The sequence below is a fragment of the Triticum urartu genome, chromosome 7, assembly GCF_003073215.2.
Source record: "Triticum urartu cultivar G1812 chromosome 7, Tu2.1, whole genome shotgun sequence".
Lineage (NCBI taxonomy): Eukaryota > Viridiplantae > Streptophyta > Magnoliopsida > Poales > Poaceae > Triticum > Triticum urartu.
In genome coordinates this window covers 608,271,483-608,288,479 of record NC_053028.1, presented here as the reverse complement: position 1 = coordinate 608,288,479, position 16,997 = coordinate 608,271,483, and the positions used below count along the sequence as shown (strand labels likewise).

Genomic DNA, 16,997 nt, shown 5'->3' with positions numbered 1-16,997 from the left:
CTCATTTTTTATAGCATCTGATATTGACTTGGGTAGCCAGACAACTAAACTAGCAAGTAAAAAGCAGTTTTTTAGGCAGTACAATTAGAGGCAGTTGAGATACTTATAAAAAAATTATATGCAATAAAGAGCAGTTTTCTTTGGGCAATACAATAAGAGGCAGCTACGATACTTACAAAAAAATGCAGCCAAACCTCACGGGCCCTCACGGGCCGGCCCAGGAGACGCATAAACGCTCCACAAAACCGATCCGGTGCGGGGATCTTATCTTAGTAGGTCAGACTTACGGATCTACATGCTCCCTGCAGCTGCATCGTCTTCTCCGCATGGCGGCGCCTTCTTCAACTGAACTCCGCATCGCCTCTTCGATTCGCCCTACGCAGATGAACTCCACCGACCAGGTCAGTCCCCGCTTATGCACGGTCATAGATCGCGTTTATTTTCCCCTTTGGACTCTAAATACGTGCCCACATCTGGGGATTTCAGGTCGCCATGGTCGCCGACCAGCTCCTTGATCAGAACACGATGGCCGCCGATGAGCTCCATGATCAGATCACGCTGGCGCCCGAGCTGCGGGGGCTTGCATAGGTGAGCTGACACACGTCAAATCCCCCCTCTGATTTTACTAGATGACTGACAAAAAAACTGATTGACATAGCATCTCACATCCGTCTCTAAAGAGAAACACATGTCTCATCTAGGGGCTGTGCATACTCAGGCTGACCACGTTCAATTTTAAACCTATCTCATTTACATGTGATTGGTGTAGTTGATAGTCTTGTAGATGTTTCTTCAGTTAATGTTATGTTGTCTGAACCTTTCATGCAACTATATTTCCTTTTCCATAGACCACACATTTGGATACCTGCTGTTGCTCTCTGTATGGTTACATGGTTCTTGCTTCTTGGTTGTCCAGCGTGTGGGTATGGCTTACCTGTGTTATTGACATGCCACGTGTCCGGTCGTCATCAATGGTGAGGACGCTGTTGGGGCTGGGGCTGCGTTGGTAGCTGGTCGTAGGCGTGGCCGTGGGCGGTCTGGCAGTGGCCCGACCGGTCGGGGCCGTGGGCAGGCTGATCCTAGGGGATTCAATGGTGACGATGCCTTTGCTTCTGATCCTGTCGCTGGCACCTAATTGTTAGTTCGCAAGTACCATCCGTTGTATGCATTCCACATAAGAGCAAAACGCATAGTTCCCATTTCCATCTCAAGCAGACAACATCCATGAATGTCTATGTAGAAAAAGGGAGACAAGTCACATCTTCAGATTACTTTGAACTACTACCAACCTGATAGCCCCGTCGATGGTAGCAAGGCAAAGTGCAACTTCAGATTGCAGAGCCTCTCAGAAGATGGCATGACTAGCTCTTATACAAAACGTTCTTTGTGTAGCGCGTGAGTGATTACAGTAGCATAACGGTGATAGGCTGTGCTTGACAAGCTCAAGTAGTGCACCAGCACCTAATCCTTAGTTCGCAAATCTTTTTGTTTCAACACAAGGCCAATTTATTCAGTGGAGCAACATGTTTTTAAACATCCTTCTTCCCTGGGTCCAGTTTGTTTTCCATCTTAGAGTAGCTTGATTTAGTTTGATCAACATAACATAAACTTATTGTTCCCCGCTTTACAAATCAATGCAATGACTTGTGATATTAGTCTTTATCCCCCAATTGTTTAAACCTTTTCCTTCCTCTGCAGGAAGATGACTATGTAATACTGATTCCTCTTTCCCACATCTTTGCCCTCATGCTGCGAGCTCTCAAGTTGCCCCCTGCGACTTACCAACACAAGCCATATCCGGGCAATGAGTCTTGCGTGACGGTTACTTTCAATTCATCGTTGCAATTGATCGATGGTTTACTTGTTCCAACCTCAATATCTGGTGTGATCTCAAAAAACTGTGATGAAGCAGACGACAGTGCTGCTATGGCAGCCATTAAGTTTATGGAGGATGTATGTGGCAAGGAAGTCAGGGATTATCACTACATCCATGTTAAAAGGCTGGAAAGTAAGGTGACACACCTAATAAGGTTGCTGGTTGCAGCAAACAAAACAATAAAGAAGGCACGCAGAGGATGGTACTATGCTGCCAGATATATGAACTCGTATTCCAACCAGATACAGAATACGACCGTTACTCGGTACCTAAGAGGGCATGACAGCACCAAATGGGCTATGAAAACGGCACTCGCAAGCACGGGAAAGTTGGCAAAAAGGCTACGTTATATTGGCATGAAATCCGAGCAGCGCCTAGAGACCACGGTCTGGTGATCTTCGGTCAGCGCATCGTACCCAGCATGTTTACAGATCATTGCCTTTGCCCTTTTGATGTTCTTTTGAACAAAAACTACATATTCTATGGATTGTTGTTATTGTCAAGTGTACTTTCTGTTGTTATCGTTAAGTGTGGTTTCTATGAATGTATGTTGTTTGGTGACTTCCCATGTTGTGCACGTGAATGATCTTTGTTTCCAACGGATTCTTCGGTGATTCTTCCTGTTATATATGAATCTCCTTTAATTTTTTTATATGGATTCATTCCATTCTGTTTCATCTTTATCTTACTTACAGTTATTGATTTTACAGTCAGCTCCTGGCATCGTTAAATCGTGCTTTATTTAGCTCACAACAACCTGACATTAACCCTCTTGGCTCACTTACACAGATTATAACATTTATCTATACTTTGTGATGCAATGGCTTCATGGGTGAGTGTCTCGAGGTTTCTCAGGTTGCGGCATTAAGCCAGTACCAATATTTTTAGTTACATTCTGCCTAACATCTATTGTAACTCCAGTTCATTCAAACGTTCTTAATCCCATTAAGATACACGGTGGTAATATCATCCTTTCATTGCCTTTTTTATCATCCGAATAGCACCGTAAGTCACTAATACCTTGACATTACCCGTTTGATCAAAATGTTCGGACAGGCACCCTCGCGCGAAGGCGTGTTGCCGATCTAGGGCTTATGCAAATGATTTTACTTTGCTTTCTGGCTAAAAAATGTCCAATTCCCTGCATCACACTGCCTAAATTAATGCCTCCAGTAATCATGCTAAAAAAGTAAACGGGGATGACAGTTCTTCGCTCTGAAATTATTTTCCCATCCAAATTGCAAAACGGACAGTTAATTATGTGTTTATAGTTAGTTTTCATTGTATAGATGAAAAACATACTAAATAATAATTCCAAATCCATGTCCATCTGTCCATGCCTCACACCTGTTTTACCTTCCACAACAAATAATGGTTTATTTCCTTAGATACACACACTATTGGCATTCGTTTTTTTATGGAGCTAAATCGATTTTTTATTGATCAAATTCCACATGGAGAAGGATACAAAAATGGCAATGGGATTTGTCCATCCAATCTCATGGCCCTGATCCACTGAATGTGAAAACTTGACTAACCTATTGCTTTACATCAGAAGCAATTTTGGAGCATTAAATTATAAAATAAAAATTTTGCTGTAAAAAAGTGGAGTGTATTACAAAGAAACAGCCAAATTGACTTGTAAAATGAAGTAAAAGTGAAGATACGGGGTTTGCTATTTCATGGATATGTAGATTTGTGATCATGTGAATATTCGAAATAACAATAAGAGTGGTTCTTTTGTGAAATTTGCTGTTCTCTTTGCATAATCCTGTCATGCAAATCCTATATTGCCTTGTTTTTGTTACATCTCTTTTGCCAAGAGAGTGGTTTTTCTACACCCACCCTCCGTGCACCCACGCATGAAAACATACCAAAACATTTTGAAAAAATATAAAAAAATTGTGGAAATGATCATCATCAAATGTTAGAGAGGCTTGCCAAGTTTCGTGGTCAAATGATATCCGAGGAGAATTGTACTCCCTCGGTCCCAAAATAAGTGTCTCAACTTTATTCTAACTTTAATACAAAGTTGTACTAAGGTTAAGACACTTATTTTGAGATGGAGGGAGTACCAAAGAAGAACAGAATTACAAATTTTGGCCAAACAGTGCACATACATTTTGGGTAATTTTGTTTTTATCGTATATAGTTCCTCGAATGTCATTTGACCACTAAAATTTGCAACCCTCTCTAATATTTGTTGATCACATTTCCACAAAGTTTCAGATTTTTTAAAATGTTTTGGTATCCATTCAGCTACTACTTTCCCTTTTGCCAACCGTATCACAGCATATGTGTTACTTTGGCTGGAAAAAGATGTGCATTTCTCATAATAAAATAAAGATTTTACTTTAAATAAAATGGAGTGTATTACTAAGAAACAGCCAAATTGAGTTGTAAAAATAAAAGTGAAAGTGGGACGAGGGCTGGGGGCTTAACTAAAAGTTGTACCATGCCTGAGTTTAAATAAATTTTAGTTAGTAGATGCCTCAGTCCAAATACATGTACATTATATGATGAATGTGGTCGAATAAGCTTGTGTTTAGATATTGAATCGTCGTTCCTCCTTTTACTGTGGTTAATTACTGTGTACAACTAGACCTGTTGCTAATGAAAACTGCTCGCCCCATCTGCAGGGCAATGTGACCACCGCAGTCAAGGCTGGAGTCAGGTTGGAAATCCCAAATAGGGCTGTGCTCGATAGCAAGGTGAGCTATGTTTCCACGTTTGCTAGATTCAGAAATGAGGTATAAATATATATGCTCCTTTAGTAAGTGATAGCCTAGATTATATATTCCACAATAGTAATTTCTCAAGGGAAAAGAACAACAGCCAGAACCTAGAATGCAGATGCATCGTGCATGTTACGACTTATAATGTAAAATTACAGTTATTGTGCATCTCTGCCTTGTCTAAGACTGAACTTAAAAGCTGCTTGTGGTTAGTAATATTAGTTAATAGATGACCCAGGCCAAATATACGCACACTATGCGCTATATGTGGTTCCATAAGCTCGTGCTTGGAAATTGAGTCATACTTCGCTTGTTATATCGTCTCTTGAGTTCTCTGTCGTCGAAACTTGTCCCCGTCTCTGCTGAACACCTTCGAAACACTATTCCAAAAAAGATTCTTAAAAGAATACTTGCACGAACTTTTTAAGTATACAAGGTTTGCAAATGTAGGCCTCCTTTGATCATAGGACAAGGATGGGAATAGGAACTTCATAGGAAAGTTGTACGGCATGAATCTCGATTCCTATTAGAAAATAGATGTCATGTGATGCATAAGATATGAATTTTTTCTCGGTATAGACCAACGTTTTTCTTTTCTTTCCTTTGGAAGCATTTAGATTCGTTATGTCTAATTGACTATGGAATTTGGTTGTGCAGCTGAAAGTTTACTGTATAGTCTGCTACTTTGTTTGTATATAGAAAAACATGCAACTTTCCAACATGCTTCACGCTGCTGGAAATATCTTGAAGGAAATTAACATCTTTCTGTCTGCCTACTCCAACAAAGATACACTCGCTCGAACTCATTTAATCTGCTATTACTCATCTGCAGGGGCTCACAGTTAAACAAGAAGAACATGCTACAGACAGTGATGTTGAGGCTGCCTATACACCACAGGCCCATGCCACCTACAACAATCACAGTAATTACCTTGTGGGAATTTTGTCATTACCAGATTTGACTAACGTATCCTCATTTCGTTCCACTTAACTTGTGCAGACCAGTTCCTCTGTAAAAAGCACAAGCAGCCATTTGAGTACATCGACCGGCCCTTGTCATCGGATTGGATCCCAGATTATAAACGAGAAGAAATCCATCTAAAACCAGGGGAATTCATTATTCGCGGTACAAACTCTATCGTACTTTCCTTCCTATTGATCGGTTGTAAATCGTTAACAACTATATGATTGTAACAAATTACGTAGGTGAGCCTTGCATCGGTTATGCTGATGAGTTTAGCCCGTACTGTGTGTACGGAAATGAAGTGAAGTTGTACAACAATAATCTTAAGAAGCTGCGCAAGCTAATTAAAAACAAGAGAACACCTAACAGCTACTATGTCTGCCACATGACAAAGACCTTTGCAACCCCTGGAAAAAGAATGGTTAGCACTAAAAAATCCTTTACATTGTTTCAGTCCATCTTATGCTGCACCATTACATACTAATCAGCGTTTGCCTTGCCTTGTAGTATTTCCTGGTGCCCTTCTCTAAAGGCAGTATCTACCCACATATGGATGCCAGCCAGCAATGAATTGCCAGTGAGCAATGGAGATGGTACTGTCAACGCCACAGTTCGCTTCATCAAAGGCGTCGACAACAGAGCCACCATCACAAAGAACTGGAGCGCTTTCTTTCAGAAGGCAGAAATGAAAGAGGGCCGGGTCTATGCCTTTGCGTTCAAATGCTCAACGAAGGGGCTGCGCCTGATCGTCTATCCCCTATATGGAGATCCATGAATATCTGTTGAGTCTATCCTAGGGTATACTTTTGGAGCGCGTGTAGCAAAGCAGCAATGTCATTTCTATGTCCTTCCATCTGTTGATCTCTCTCAAAACTGTTTCTTCCTTTGCTGTAAATTATTGTTCTTAACTACAATGTCTCCGTAGAAGCGGTTTGAATTAATATGTTGACAGACCACCCTCCCTTATTGTGAAAGAGATAGTCTTTTGGGATGAATTTACTTATATATCTGGTATCTACTCGGTTTCTTAACTTTAGATGGTCTTTCGAACAGTGAACATGCCTAGCCTTTAGTCCTAGCTAACCCAACTGTTAAATGGAGACCGCTAAGCTACAGCCCACGTCTTTGTTATTTTATCCTCTGCACTTTTGGTTCACATCCTGTAACCCCAGCACTCTGCTATCAAACATAATTAGAACATGCAAACATGTAATTACCATGATTCATTTTAAGTGTGCTGTATGAATTAACCCTGTTTAATTGGGTTACTGACCGCTGTACGATACCCTTAGTTTTTTTCCCCATGATCAAAAAACCTTAACTTCTCTTTTGTAAACACATAAAAGAAATCCTTAACCTTATCTTCTGATTCACCGCCGGTTTTCGGCAGGCCGGCCCAAAACCGTGTCGACTTGTAGATATAAGCGCGTCTCCTTTTTCCTACATGGCAACCCGCAACTGCCTTGTGTCTCTCTCACTGTCCGGTGGGCTCGTCCAAACTGACCCCATGGTATCCCAACGTGTGGGTAGCGATTCTGGTTTAAGAGCACCAGGATAAAGCTAGCCTGCTGGTTAGATCACCGTCGCCTGAGAGGAACACGTGCTCCTCCCCTGTTTGCCCAGAGCGGCGGCTCTTACTGTTTACCAGCGGTGAGCGAGGTGATTCTACCCCCTCACCGTTCCACATACGCATCCACCTGCTCGGCCTCATCCCCTTCTTCCACTTCACTCTCCTACTTCACTCCTCTCGCTTCCTCTCAAGCGTGTACCTAGATCTGCGCTGCTCCTCAAATCGCCGGTGATTCGAGATGGAGAAAACTGCGTCTAGCTGCGATTGATCTTCACGGCAGGTATTCCTTCTCCCGACGCTACATTTCGAGTTATTTTATCTATCCACATGGGTTTCCTAACTTTGCAAGACATTGTTCTTCCCCGCCCTGCAACTCAAGTTTTCCCCCTCGATCCGCCCTCTATGACTGTTGTAGGCACGCTGAATCATTCCCTCACGTTCGGTTCTTCTTAAAAGGTAAATTATCATATCTAGCCCTGCTTGCACAGCCAAGGCTTCCTGCAAACAGTGAAATGCAGCTAACTCAAACATCTCTCCTAAAAAGAAAACATATTTTTCCCTTAGAGTCGCCCTCATCTCTCTATAGTGATGAAATAATGTCATTGGTCCTTTGGTTATTAATAAAATGATTCGATTTATAGCATCAAGATACCCATGGTGTTCCCTACATTTTATGCCAATCCATTCTATTTCAATGACTAATCTTTGGTCCTTACCCAGTCCTATGTGATTCTACCTTTGAACATATTTGTACATTCAAAATGACTGAAAGTACACTCGTAATCCACTGTGCTTCCAGAGAAGGGGTTGCGTCTGCATTTTTTTTATATATTCATGTTCTCCTACCAAAGAGAACCTTGAATTTAGCTACATTCTATAGATTACGTCTTTGTTATCTTACTGCATCCACCACATGTACTGATTTGCTCTCCAGTAAAAAACAAACATTCTTTATCATGTCCTGAGCTATATTAAAGCTATGATGTATGAAATTACATACAAAGTTGTCTCAAAGCTTAATTTTTTGTTCTTACAGATAACAAATTCACACTGATAAAAAATTCCTGCAAATACATTTATTTATATATGTTTATAGGTTGACATCGAATGGCATGTGCCTTACCCCCTGCCTTTACAATGACACATTCACTCCATTCTTACTGCGTCATGATTTCTGAACCAGGTTTCGCCAGATCATCTTGGATACTGTGTTTGAGAAAGTTGGCCTTCCATCTGCTGCCTACTCTGCACCGAGCTCCTCTTCCAGTTCAGGCAACACCATGGCTGATGGATCCTCCGCGATGGCAACCTCGTCCGTGAACGTCCCGATAGATGATGGGCTACTGATCAAGAGCCTTCCTCCGGTTAGTTGAAAGCTCTTATCGTATCGTTCTTCTCTTCATTCCTCAATTTCATAGCCCGTGGCATGCTAATATAGAAATTTTACCTCCTGTACAATCAAAGTTGTCTCCAATCTGCGTCACCGTCAGCAAGCAATTCATTCTTGAACGAGCAATTGAAACAATTGGTGGCACACTCCATCCATTCACTTTTACCGGTACAAGCAGCGATGATGTCGACGTCTCTCTCTCCATTGACCTACCTCCCCACAGCAAAAGCATGTCAAGGACAAGAAAGGAATTCCATGCCCCACACATCGAATCTACCTGTGTTGCTGCCCTCGTGTACCTACAGAAAACAGGTATAGTCACAATCGATGATGCAAACTTTGCAGAGCTGAAAATATGCAAAAGAAAACTTCAGGCTGAGGAGTTCTGATCCTCGGCTCTCTATGATAAGGCCAACGCCCTGGGCAACCAGCTCTCTTTACTGACTGCCGCCAAGCAGAAACCCCAGCCTGAGAATAAACAAGGAGCTACTTTGTTGCCTCCTAACCATCATAATACTCCACAGACCAGCCAGAAAGTGCTTTCCGAGGTAAACGACGGTACAATACTTTCATCCCTCTGTGTTATCCTCCAGTGCTTAATGCTCGTTTCCCTTAAGCATTGTTCATCCACAGCATGCCACTGATAGAGAAACCACATCAACCCCTGTCACAGAAACAAACAATAGGTACTCTCCATTACATTGCCCCACAACGCCGCTGCAAGTTCGATGGGCTAACCACCTATTACTTGTCGTCAGCATCCACCATGTTCCTTCTAAAGACGGCAAAAAGAGGAGGACCGCCCGCAAGGTGTTGTTCCCTGGAAAATAAGGTGAACATGAATTATATCACAAACCCGTCTCAAAAATCTTTACCCATTGTCGTTCACGAGCTCATATGTTTCTCAAGGTGTTGTTGTTTGTCCCTTCGTTCAGCGGGCGACGCACGGCAAGCCGCGCCACCTATCTTAAGTTGCTTTTTTAAGTTGCTTCATGTTGTCATATGTTGCTACTAAACCAGTAATTAAATATACTTTTATGCTCATACATTATTTGGTGGCTTCTCAATTTGTGTATGAAAACAAGTTTTGCTTCAGTGAGGCTGTTCATGCTTGACAGAATAATGAATGCAAAGATAGATTCCTTTGATTTGGTTACTCGGCTGACAAGAATATGCATTCCTCTGTATACCACCTTACCTCTCATGTGATGCTTTCTATGTTGTGTGTTCCCTATATTAGATAAGGGCTATTGCTTACTTAGACCATATTGATTCTGATTGGCCTATTGTTAAAGTTCAAGATAGTAAGGTTAATGCTTGAGTACATAAATCATTCAATTACATACATCTCACAGTTTGTTTGTATCAGGTTCGTGCGAGGTAGTCCCTATGAAGTACATCGACAAGGCAGATGGATTACGGCGCCTATTAATATGCATAGTGATAATGGCTCCTTAATTGACTCTTTTTATTATGTTCCTGCTCTTATTACCTTCTCTTATGCGTTCTCGCTTTTGGTATTGAACCTGATGTCAAATGGCTATCTTTTGTGGTCATGTAAACGCACCAAATTTGATTCTGCTTTATAAACCAATGTTTATCTTGTGCTCCATTGTGCTTTATTTTTTTTTACCACAATTGAATGTTTCTTTAATTTAATATTACCTTGTATAAGTGTAAATGCTATACCTAAGTTCCTACTCACATGTGTCAGGATATTGAGTCATACTTATTTGGTTAGGCATAATTTTTTATCTCCCGTTGCAACGCACGGACATATTTGCTAGTAAGTGTAAATGCTATACCTAAGTTCCTACTGACATAGGCAAAACGCTTGGACCGGCACCCTCGCGCCAAGGCGCGCTGCCGATCTAGTTGATGTGATAGCTTCCGTTCCACTAGCGTCCACGAGAAGTCCCGAGCGGGCTGTCAGGCCTAACAGTGAACGATCTAAACCAGCTTGCGCTCGTGTCGCGTCACATTGCTTCTCACGCGTGCATGCCGCATGCATCCATGCATTCGGTCGATTTGGAGACACCCGCCGACAAGCCGCGCCACTGTGCACGCGTCACCAACCGCACTGCTCCGGCCACCCGATCGGAGCTCCCAGATGCTGCCGCGCCGAGCCCTGTCGCGGCCGGCCGCCAAGCCGTTCAGCCGGGCCACTCATTCGGTTCCCTTCCCGCGCCTGGTCACGTTAGAAGAGAACAGACTTATGTCGTTCCCGCCGTGCAGGGCGCGTACTGCGTACTGCACCGCCGCGCTGGCTTAAACCCCCGGCGCTGCAGCCTGCAGTGCGATATCGCACGGGTTTCGTACGTGTCGAGCGATCGCCGCCTCAAACCAGCCTGCAAATTGTCGCGCAACAGCGTTGCAGCAGCGGCTAACTATTGCTGAACATGCACGTAACGTAATAACTCCTATGTCATCCCTCTGGTTTCGTGAGATGTACTCCCTTCGTAAACTAATATCAGAACGTTTAGATCCCTACTGTAAACTTAGTGATCTAAACGCTTTTATATTAGTTTACAGAGAGAGTACGTATCATCTTCTTACCGTGGTAAATAGAAGACGATCGAGCTTGAGCTGGCCCATGCACGCTCGTAGTAGTAACTCGTGAGCAAGTTGGCATGGTGAAGGTGGGCTATCATCACTCATGAGGAGCGTACTTGCACAGTGCCCGTGCATCCAGATCCGCACAGTGCTCTTCCGACGCGGGCGATATCACCAGCAGTGGCAGAGCGCCCCGTACTGCTCCCTCGCGTACGTACCCGGCGATTTTCAAATGCGCTTTTCAAAAACCGTACCGCTGGCCGGATCCACGCAACATGCACCACGAATCAACCGATTTATTACGATTACACGAGGCGACGACGCACCCGCGTACCCGACGAGCTAAATTAAGCCGCGCAGGGCGATCTCTGGGGCGCTAGGTACATGGTCCAGCCCCTGCGATCCTCGTAGCCGCACGGGGCGCCCATGAAATGAAAATTAAACTAAAATTTTCCCCAGCAAACATTCAAAATCTCGCCCGTCGCGCAGAGCAGAGCAGGCCTCACGTGCCCCGAACTTTGATAACCCAGAGCGCCAGAGCCCACCCTCTGTCTCTCCCGCGCCGCTGCCAACCCCACGATCGTTGCACGTAATGACCTGACGTGCGGGGCCCACCGCGCGTCAAGGCAGGCGTGTCAGCGACCGAGGCGGTGAATCAGCCCGCGTGCGCGTCTGCGCGCCCCATCCCTTTTCCCTGCACGGGCATTCATTCCCTCGCTCGGCGCGCACGGCCACCGATCGGAGACGGCGAGAGGGGTTTATTACGGTACTGCCCCTGGCATGTATGATTAAGACGCTCTTAAATCGCGGACAGAACAGTAATCTCGCCCGCTTCGATTCTTTAATGCGCATTACTCGCTCGAAACAGGGGTCGCTGCGCCCCAGCCCATGCTGCTCCCCGTTTCGTTTTCCCTCTCGGAGTAAACAAACCCACCACAGCACAGCCCACGTACTCCATTCATCTGCTGACGCGCGGGCCCACCCCGCCTCAACTGAACTGTCAGTGCGGCAGCGGCCGTAGTGTAGCGCCACTCCCTCTCTGGCTCTACCTCCAGCTCGCTCCGCGACAAGCCGCAGCAGGGGGTAGCCTTTCTTACGCTCACCGGCGGGGCAGCGCAACCGGGTGACTCACTGGCCAGCCGGCCCCACCGGCGCGAGATACGCTCACCGCCCCCACTAGTTGTAGTAGGAGTGGCTGTGGCTGCTGCCATTGCACGCCGGACGCCGCTACCACTAGAGCTCTAGTCTCCGCCGCTATTATTACCCCTACCGCGTGTTTACAAATCGATCACACTCTCGCTGCGTGGTGGCCGCAGTGGAGCGGCGCCATTGTTTATCTCCTCGTTCCGCGCAGCTTGAGCGAGGGTGGTGTGGTGGTAGTGGACATGGAGCCGTCGCGGCGGCTTCTGCTCTCCGACTACGACGGCGCGATCATGTCGCCGCTGCCGTCGCCGTCCACGTCGTCGGCCGCGCCGTTCAAGCCGGGCGTGGCGGTGGTCGTGGGGATACTGACGAGCGTCTTCTCCATCACCTTCCTCCTGCTGCTCTACGCCAAGCACTGCAAGCGGAGCGCCGCGGAGTCGTCGGGCCCCTACGGGAGCGGCGGCGGCTCCGGAGGTGGCGCGGCGGGCGAGCGGAGGAACTCCGGCGTGGAGCGCGCGGTGGTGGAGTCGCTCCCCGTGTTCCGCTTCGGGGCGCTGCGCGGGCAGAAGGCCGGGCTCGAGTGCGCCGTCTGCCTCGGCCGCTTCGAGCCGACGGAGGCGCTGCGGCTGCTGCCCAAATGCCGGCACGGGTTCCACGTCGAGTGCGTGGATACGTGGCTGGACGCGCACTCCACGTGCCCGCTCTGCCGCTCCCGCGTCGACCCGGAGGACGTGCTGCTCCTGCCTGAGCCGCCCAAGCCGTCCACCACGGGACCTCCCGAACCGCCGGAGCAGAAAGCTGCCGCTGCCGTTGCTACGGTCAAGGACAAGAGCAAGGACGCAGCCTTGGCTCCTGCGCCTGCACCCTCTCCGGCGTGGCGAAGGATAGCGGGCCGGCACTCGACGGGGTCGGTGCGAGCGCCTGGGCGGGTTGGCCCTACGTCACGGCGGTCGGCCGATCTGGAGGTGGGAGGAGGCGATGGTGGCGCGGCTACGGTGGGCTGCTTCGACGTCGCGAAGGTGAGGAAGGACCGGGTGCTGATGGTGGAACCGGCAGCCGCGGTGGCGGAGCCCGATCCGGTCGCGTTCGACCGGCGGTTCGGGCACCGTATCCTGGTGAGCACCGCGTGCGGCTGCGACGACGAGACGGCCCCGGCAGCTAAGCAGCGGTGGAGCGACCTCCGGCCGGCCGATCTGATGTTCGTGCGGTCGGAGATGCTGGTGACCGAGACCGGGCGGTACTCCTGCTCGGCCGCCGTCAACTCCGGCAACCGCGGCAGGGCCGAGATCAGCGGGCGCTGCCTCTCCGAGATCGCCGGCGTGAGCCGCCTCCCTCCGATCCGCGCCGGCGCGGAAGCGCGGGCCGGGAGCGCGCGTCGGTGGCCGGGCTCGAGCTGGTGGGCCCGGGGCTCGCCCGGCGTTAACGGCCCTAGCACCTAGGCCGCTGTTGCCGGGCCCCCAGAAAGGCATCCGCATTTTCTTTCCCTGGCGAGACTGCCCCTCACATGGCCACGTTATTACGGAGCAGTAAAGGCATCGCCCTGCACTCCAGTGGGTTCACGTGATGGGCATTCAAGTAATTATTGCCCCTCCCGTCCCTACCCCTACCCCGGGGCCGGGCCACGCCATGGCCGCCTCGGAAGCCGCGACTGGAGGAGGGGATGTTGCTTTGGCGCGCATCTCGAGGTGTCCGCTCCGCAATACGGGCGGCCGCGATCGGATCCTCTGCGGATGGGAGCCACATAATTCCGGCGTGTGTGGGTGCTCGCGGCTGGTGAGGTTGGTTTCGGCGGCTTGCGCCGGCCGGGTCGGGGATGAGGGAACCACGGAGAAAAGGCTGTTCGTATGCGTGTTGTAATTCTTTTGTCTGTACTACGAGAGAAAGTGAAGTGCTGCGACACCGTGCCTTTTCTTTTGTACAAGTTGTTGTTGCGCCGCGTGCCTGGATCTACGGTGGATGCTAAAGCGGCGTGCCGCCCATGTCGCATCTTGTTCTCTTCTTCCTTTGCCGTTTGCCTTTGCTTATTGCTGGGCTTTTCTAATCCTGGTTTGTCTTTTGCTTTCTAAGTGGAGGAGGGTGGGTAGTACGCACAATTGCCTGGTAGTACTTGCCCGTCATGTTGCAACGGCGTCGTGGCCTCGTGCTCGCATGGCCCGTACCCTTGTCCCCAGTCTAACGGCTAGGGATCACGCCTTTCTTAACTTCTTTTGTTCTGTTGCTCGGACTTATCCGTTCACAGCCTCGTCTGGTCCTTGCTAAACCATTGATGCCCATCCTGTGTTACCCGTGTGAATTGTGCTGGACTTCATTGCTGTTGCAAAATGTGTTCTTAGCTTCGGTAAGAAGAGGTGGGATCCTAGGAGCAACTCCAACGCAGTGACCTAAACGGACACAGATTTTGTCCGCATTTTGTCCGTTTGGGTCATTTGTCCGCCTAATGGACATGAGCCGGACAGGGGCTGCCCGTGGTTGAACCCAACGTAAAGACCAAAAAGCGGACACGCAATGTGGAGACGCAGCTTTCCTCCCGCGCCCGCCCCAAGCTTGCCGCTGCGTCTGGCCCCGAGCTCGTCGCGGCTGCCCCGAGCTTGTCGCGGCCGGCTGTTCCTCACCGCGCCTGGCCAAGAGCTCGCCGCGCCCGACCCTTCCTCGCCGCGCCCGGCCAAGAGCTCGCCGCAGCCGGCCCCGAGCTCGCCGTGCCCGGCCCTCCCTCATCGCGCCGGCCAAGAGCTCGTCGCGGCCGGCCTTCCATCGCCGAGCCCGACCAAGAACTCGCGGCGCCCGACCCTCCCTCGCCGCGCCCGGGCAAGAGCTCGCCGTGGCCCGGTCCTCCCTCCCCGAGCTTGCCGCGCCCGGCCAACGAACTGCTGCTGTTGTGGCCGCAGGCGATGCGGGAGGTTGCCTTCGACGAGGCGGGAAGCGGCGGCCAGCGCCGGTGGCCTCGCAGGTGCGCACGGCCGGCGAGGCACGAAGACTGGTGAGGGGCGCCGGATCCGCGCGGGACGGGATGGATCTGGCCGGTCGGCGTCGGATCCGGCCAACGGCGGGCGGGATTGGTGCGGCGGCGTGGGAGCTGGGGACGAGCGGGCGGCCGTGCGGTGCTTTGGTTGGAGGCAGGTTGCTGATGCGTGGGACCAGGTCGGACACGCGAGAACACGAGCGAGCGACGAGAGCGTCCGCTTTTGTCCGTCGCCGACCCATTTCTTCCCATATTTGCGTTCAGTTTGGGTCCGGGACGGACAGTAAGTGGACAGCGGGCGGACGCCTTGTCGTTTGGGTCGCCCCGTTGGGCCATCTTTTCTGTCCGAATGACCCAAACGGACAAAATGGGTCTCCCCATTGGAGTTGCTCTAAGGAAAAAGTGGGCGAGGTATGTGTGAAACAGCCGACTTGTGGTGGCCGGCGTGGTACCTTCCGGATCTCAGGGTGGCGGGGGTGCTCGTTTATCGGCTGGACGTGGTGGCGCTCCGGGGCAACACGGTCTCCCTCGTCGGAGACGAGGGATGCGTGGTTGAGTGGCGAGCGTGTCGTGCAGGGAAGAATTTTGTGTCGCGTGACACGATACACTTCCCGGGAGGCGATTGGCCATGCAGTGCAGAGCACCTCGGTCGGCGCAAATGGTGGATGGGGGAGAGATGATTAAAGTCATTGGCGATTGGTGAGTACAGTGGTTCGCATTCACTTCTCCCCTTCCTCCCCAACCTAGACCGAAGAGAGATTCACCCCTCTGGAACCCCCGTCGATGATGGTTGAGATCCTGGAAGAGAGGATGAGGAGGTTTGCGGGAGACGATGCCCGCAAGCGTAGTCGCCTGCTCGAGATCGATTCCTGGTTCGACACCAAAACGGAGATGTAGGAGGAGGCGCAGGCGGTCTTGGATACGTTGACGGAGGAGAAGTAGCTGTTTGGGAGGAGATCCAAGCGCCACCTGTTGGAGATCCTGCTATGGGCAATGGATCAGTGGACTCGCCGGATCCGACAAGGGCGGGCAGGTGGGCGTCGTTCATATCGTTTTCCACCACGCCGCTGGCTCCAATGACGAGGGAACTAGCGATGCGGGCGGGTGAGGCGGTTTAGCTCTCCCAGTGCCGGGTTCGGGCCTTGCCCCGATTTTGATCGACGACGATGTCAAGGGGAGCAGGGCGAGGAGTGGTCGCGGACGCGGAGCCACATCAGGGGAAGGGGCGACGGGGCCACGCTGCTCGGCTCGCCTGGCGCCGGCTCCGACAGTTCGCCATTTAGGGCATGTTGTAGCGTAGAACCCTAGTGGGGATATTTGAAGGAAATATGCCCTAGAGGCATCGGAAACCTTAATACATGTGTGAATACATAAACAAACACCGTATCCCTAGTGAGCCTCTACTAGACTAGCTCGTTGATCAAAGATGGTTAAGGTTTCCTAACCATTGATATGAGTTTTCATTTGATAACGTGTTCACATCATTAGGAGAATGATGTGATCACATCATTAGAAGAATGATGTGATGGACAAGGCCCATCTGTTAGCTTAGCATAATGATCGTTCAATTTTATTGCTATTGCCTTCTTCATGTCAAATACATATTCCTTCGACTATGAGATTATGCAACTCCGGATACCGGAGGAATGCCTTGTGTGCTATCAAACTTCACAACGTAACTGGGTGATTATAAAGATGCTCTACAGGTATCTTCGAAGGTATTTGTTGGGTTGGCATAGATTGAGATTAGAATTTGTCAATCCGAGTATCAGAGAGGTATCCCTGGGCCCTCTCGGTAATACACATC

The 16,997-nt window shown here is 49.2% G+C and overlaps 1 protein-coding gene and 1 long non-coding RNA gene across 2 annotated transcripts; both read left to right on the top strand.

Annotated features, from left to right (window-relative positions):
• The first annotated feature begins 245 nt into the window (after positions 1 to 245).
• On the top strand, positions 246 to 6,580 carry LOC125521863. Its single transcript, XR_007289469.1, has 7 exons — positions 246 to 401; positions 487 to 588; positions 4,516 to 4,587; positions 5,444 to 5,534; positions 5,612 to 5,737; positions 5,818 to 5,996; positions 6,083 to 6,580. It is a non-coding gene; the product is annotated as an uncharacterized LOC125521863 (long non-coding RNA).
• A 5,679-nt stretch (positions 6,581 to 12,259) lies between these two features.
• Positions 12,260 to 14,152, top strand: LOC125522339 (RING-H2 finger protein ATL43-like). Its single transcript, XM_048687396.1, has one exon. The coding sequence runs from the start codon at positions 12,474 to 12,476 to the stop codon at positions 13,668 to 13,670; it is 1,197 nt and encodes a 398-aa protein (XP_048543353.1). The 5' UTR covers positions 12,260 to 12,473; the 3' UTR covers positions 13,671 to 14,152.
• Positions 14,153 to 16,997: the final 2,845 nt, after the last annotated feature.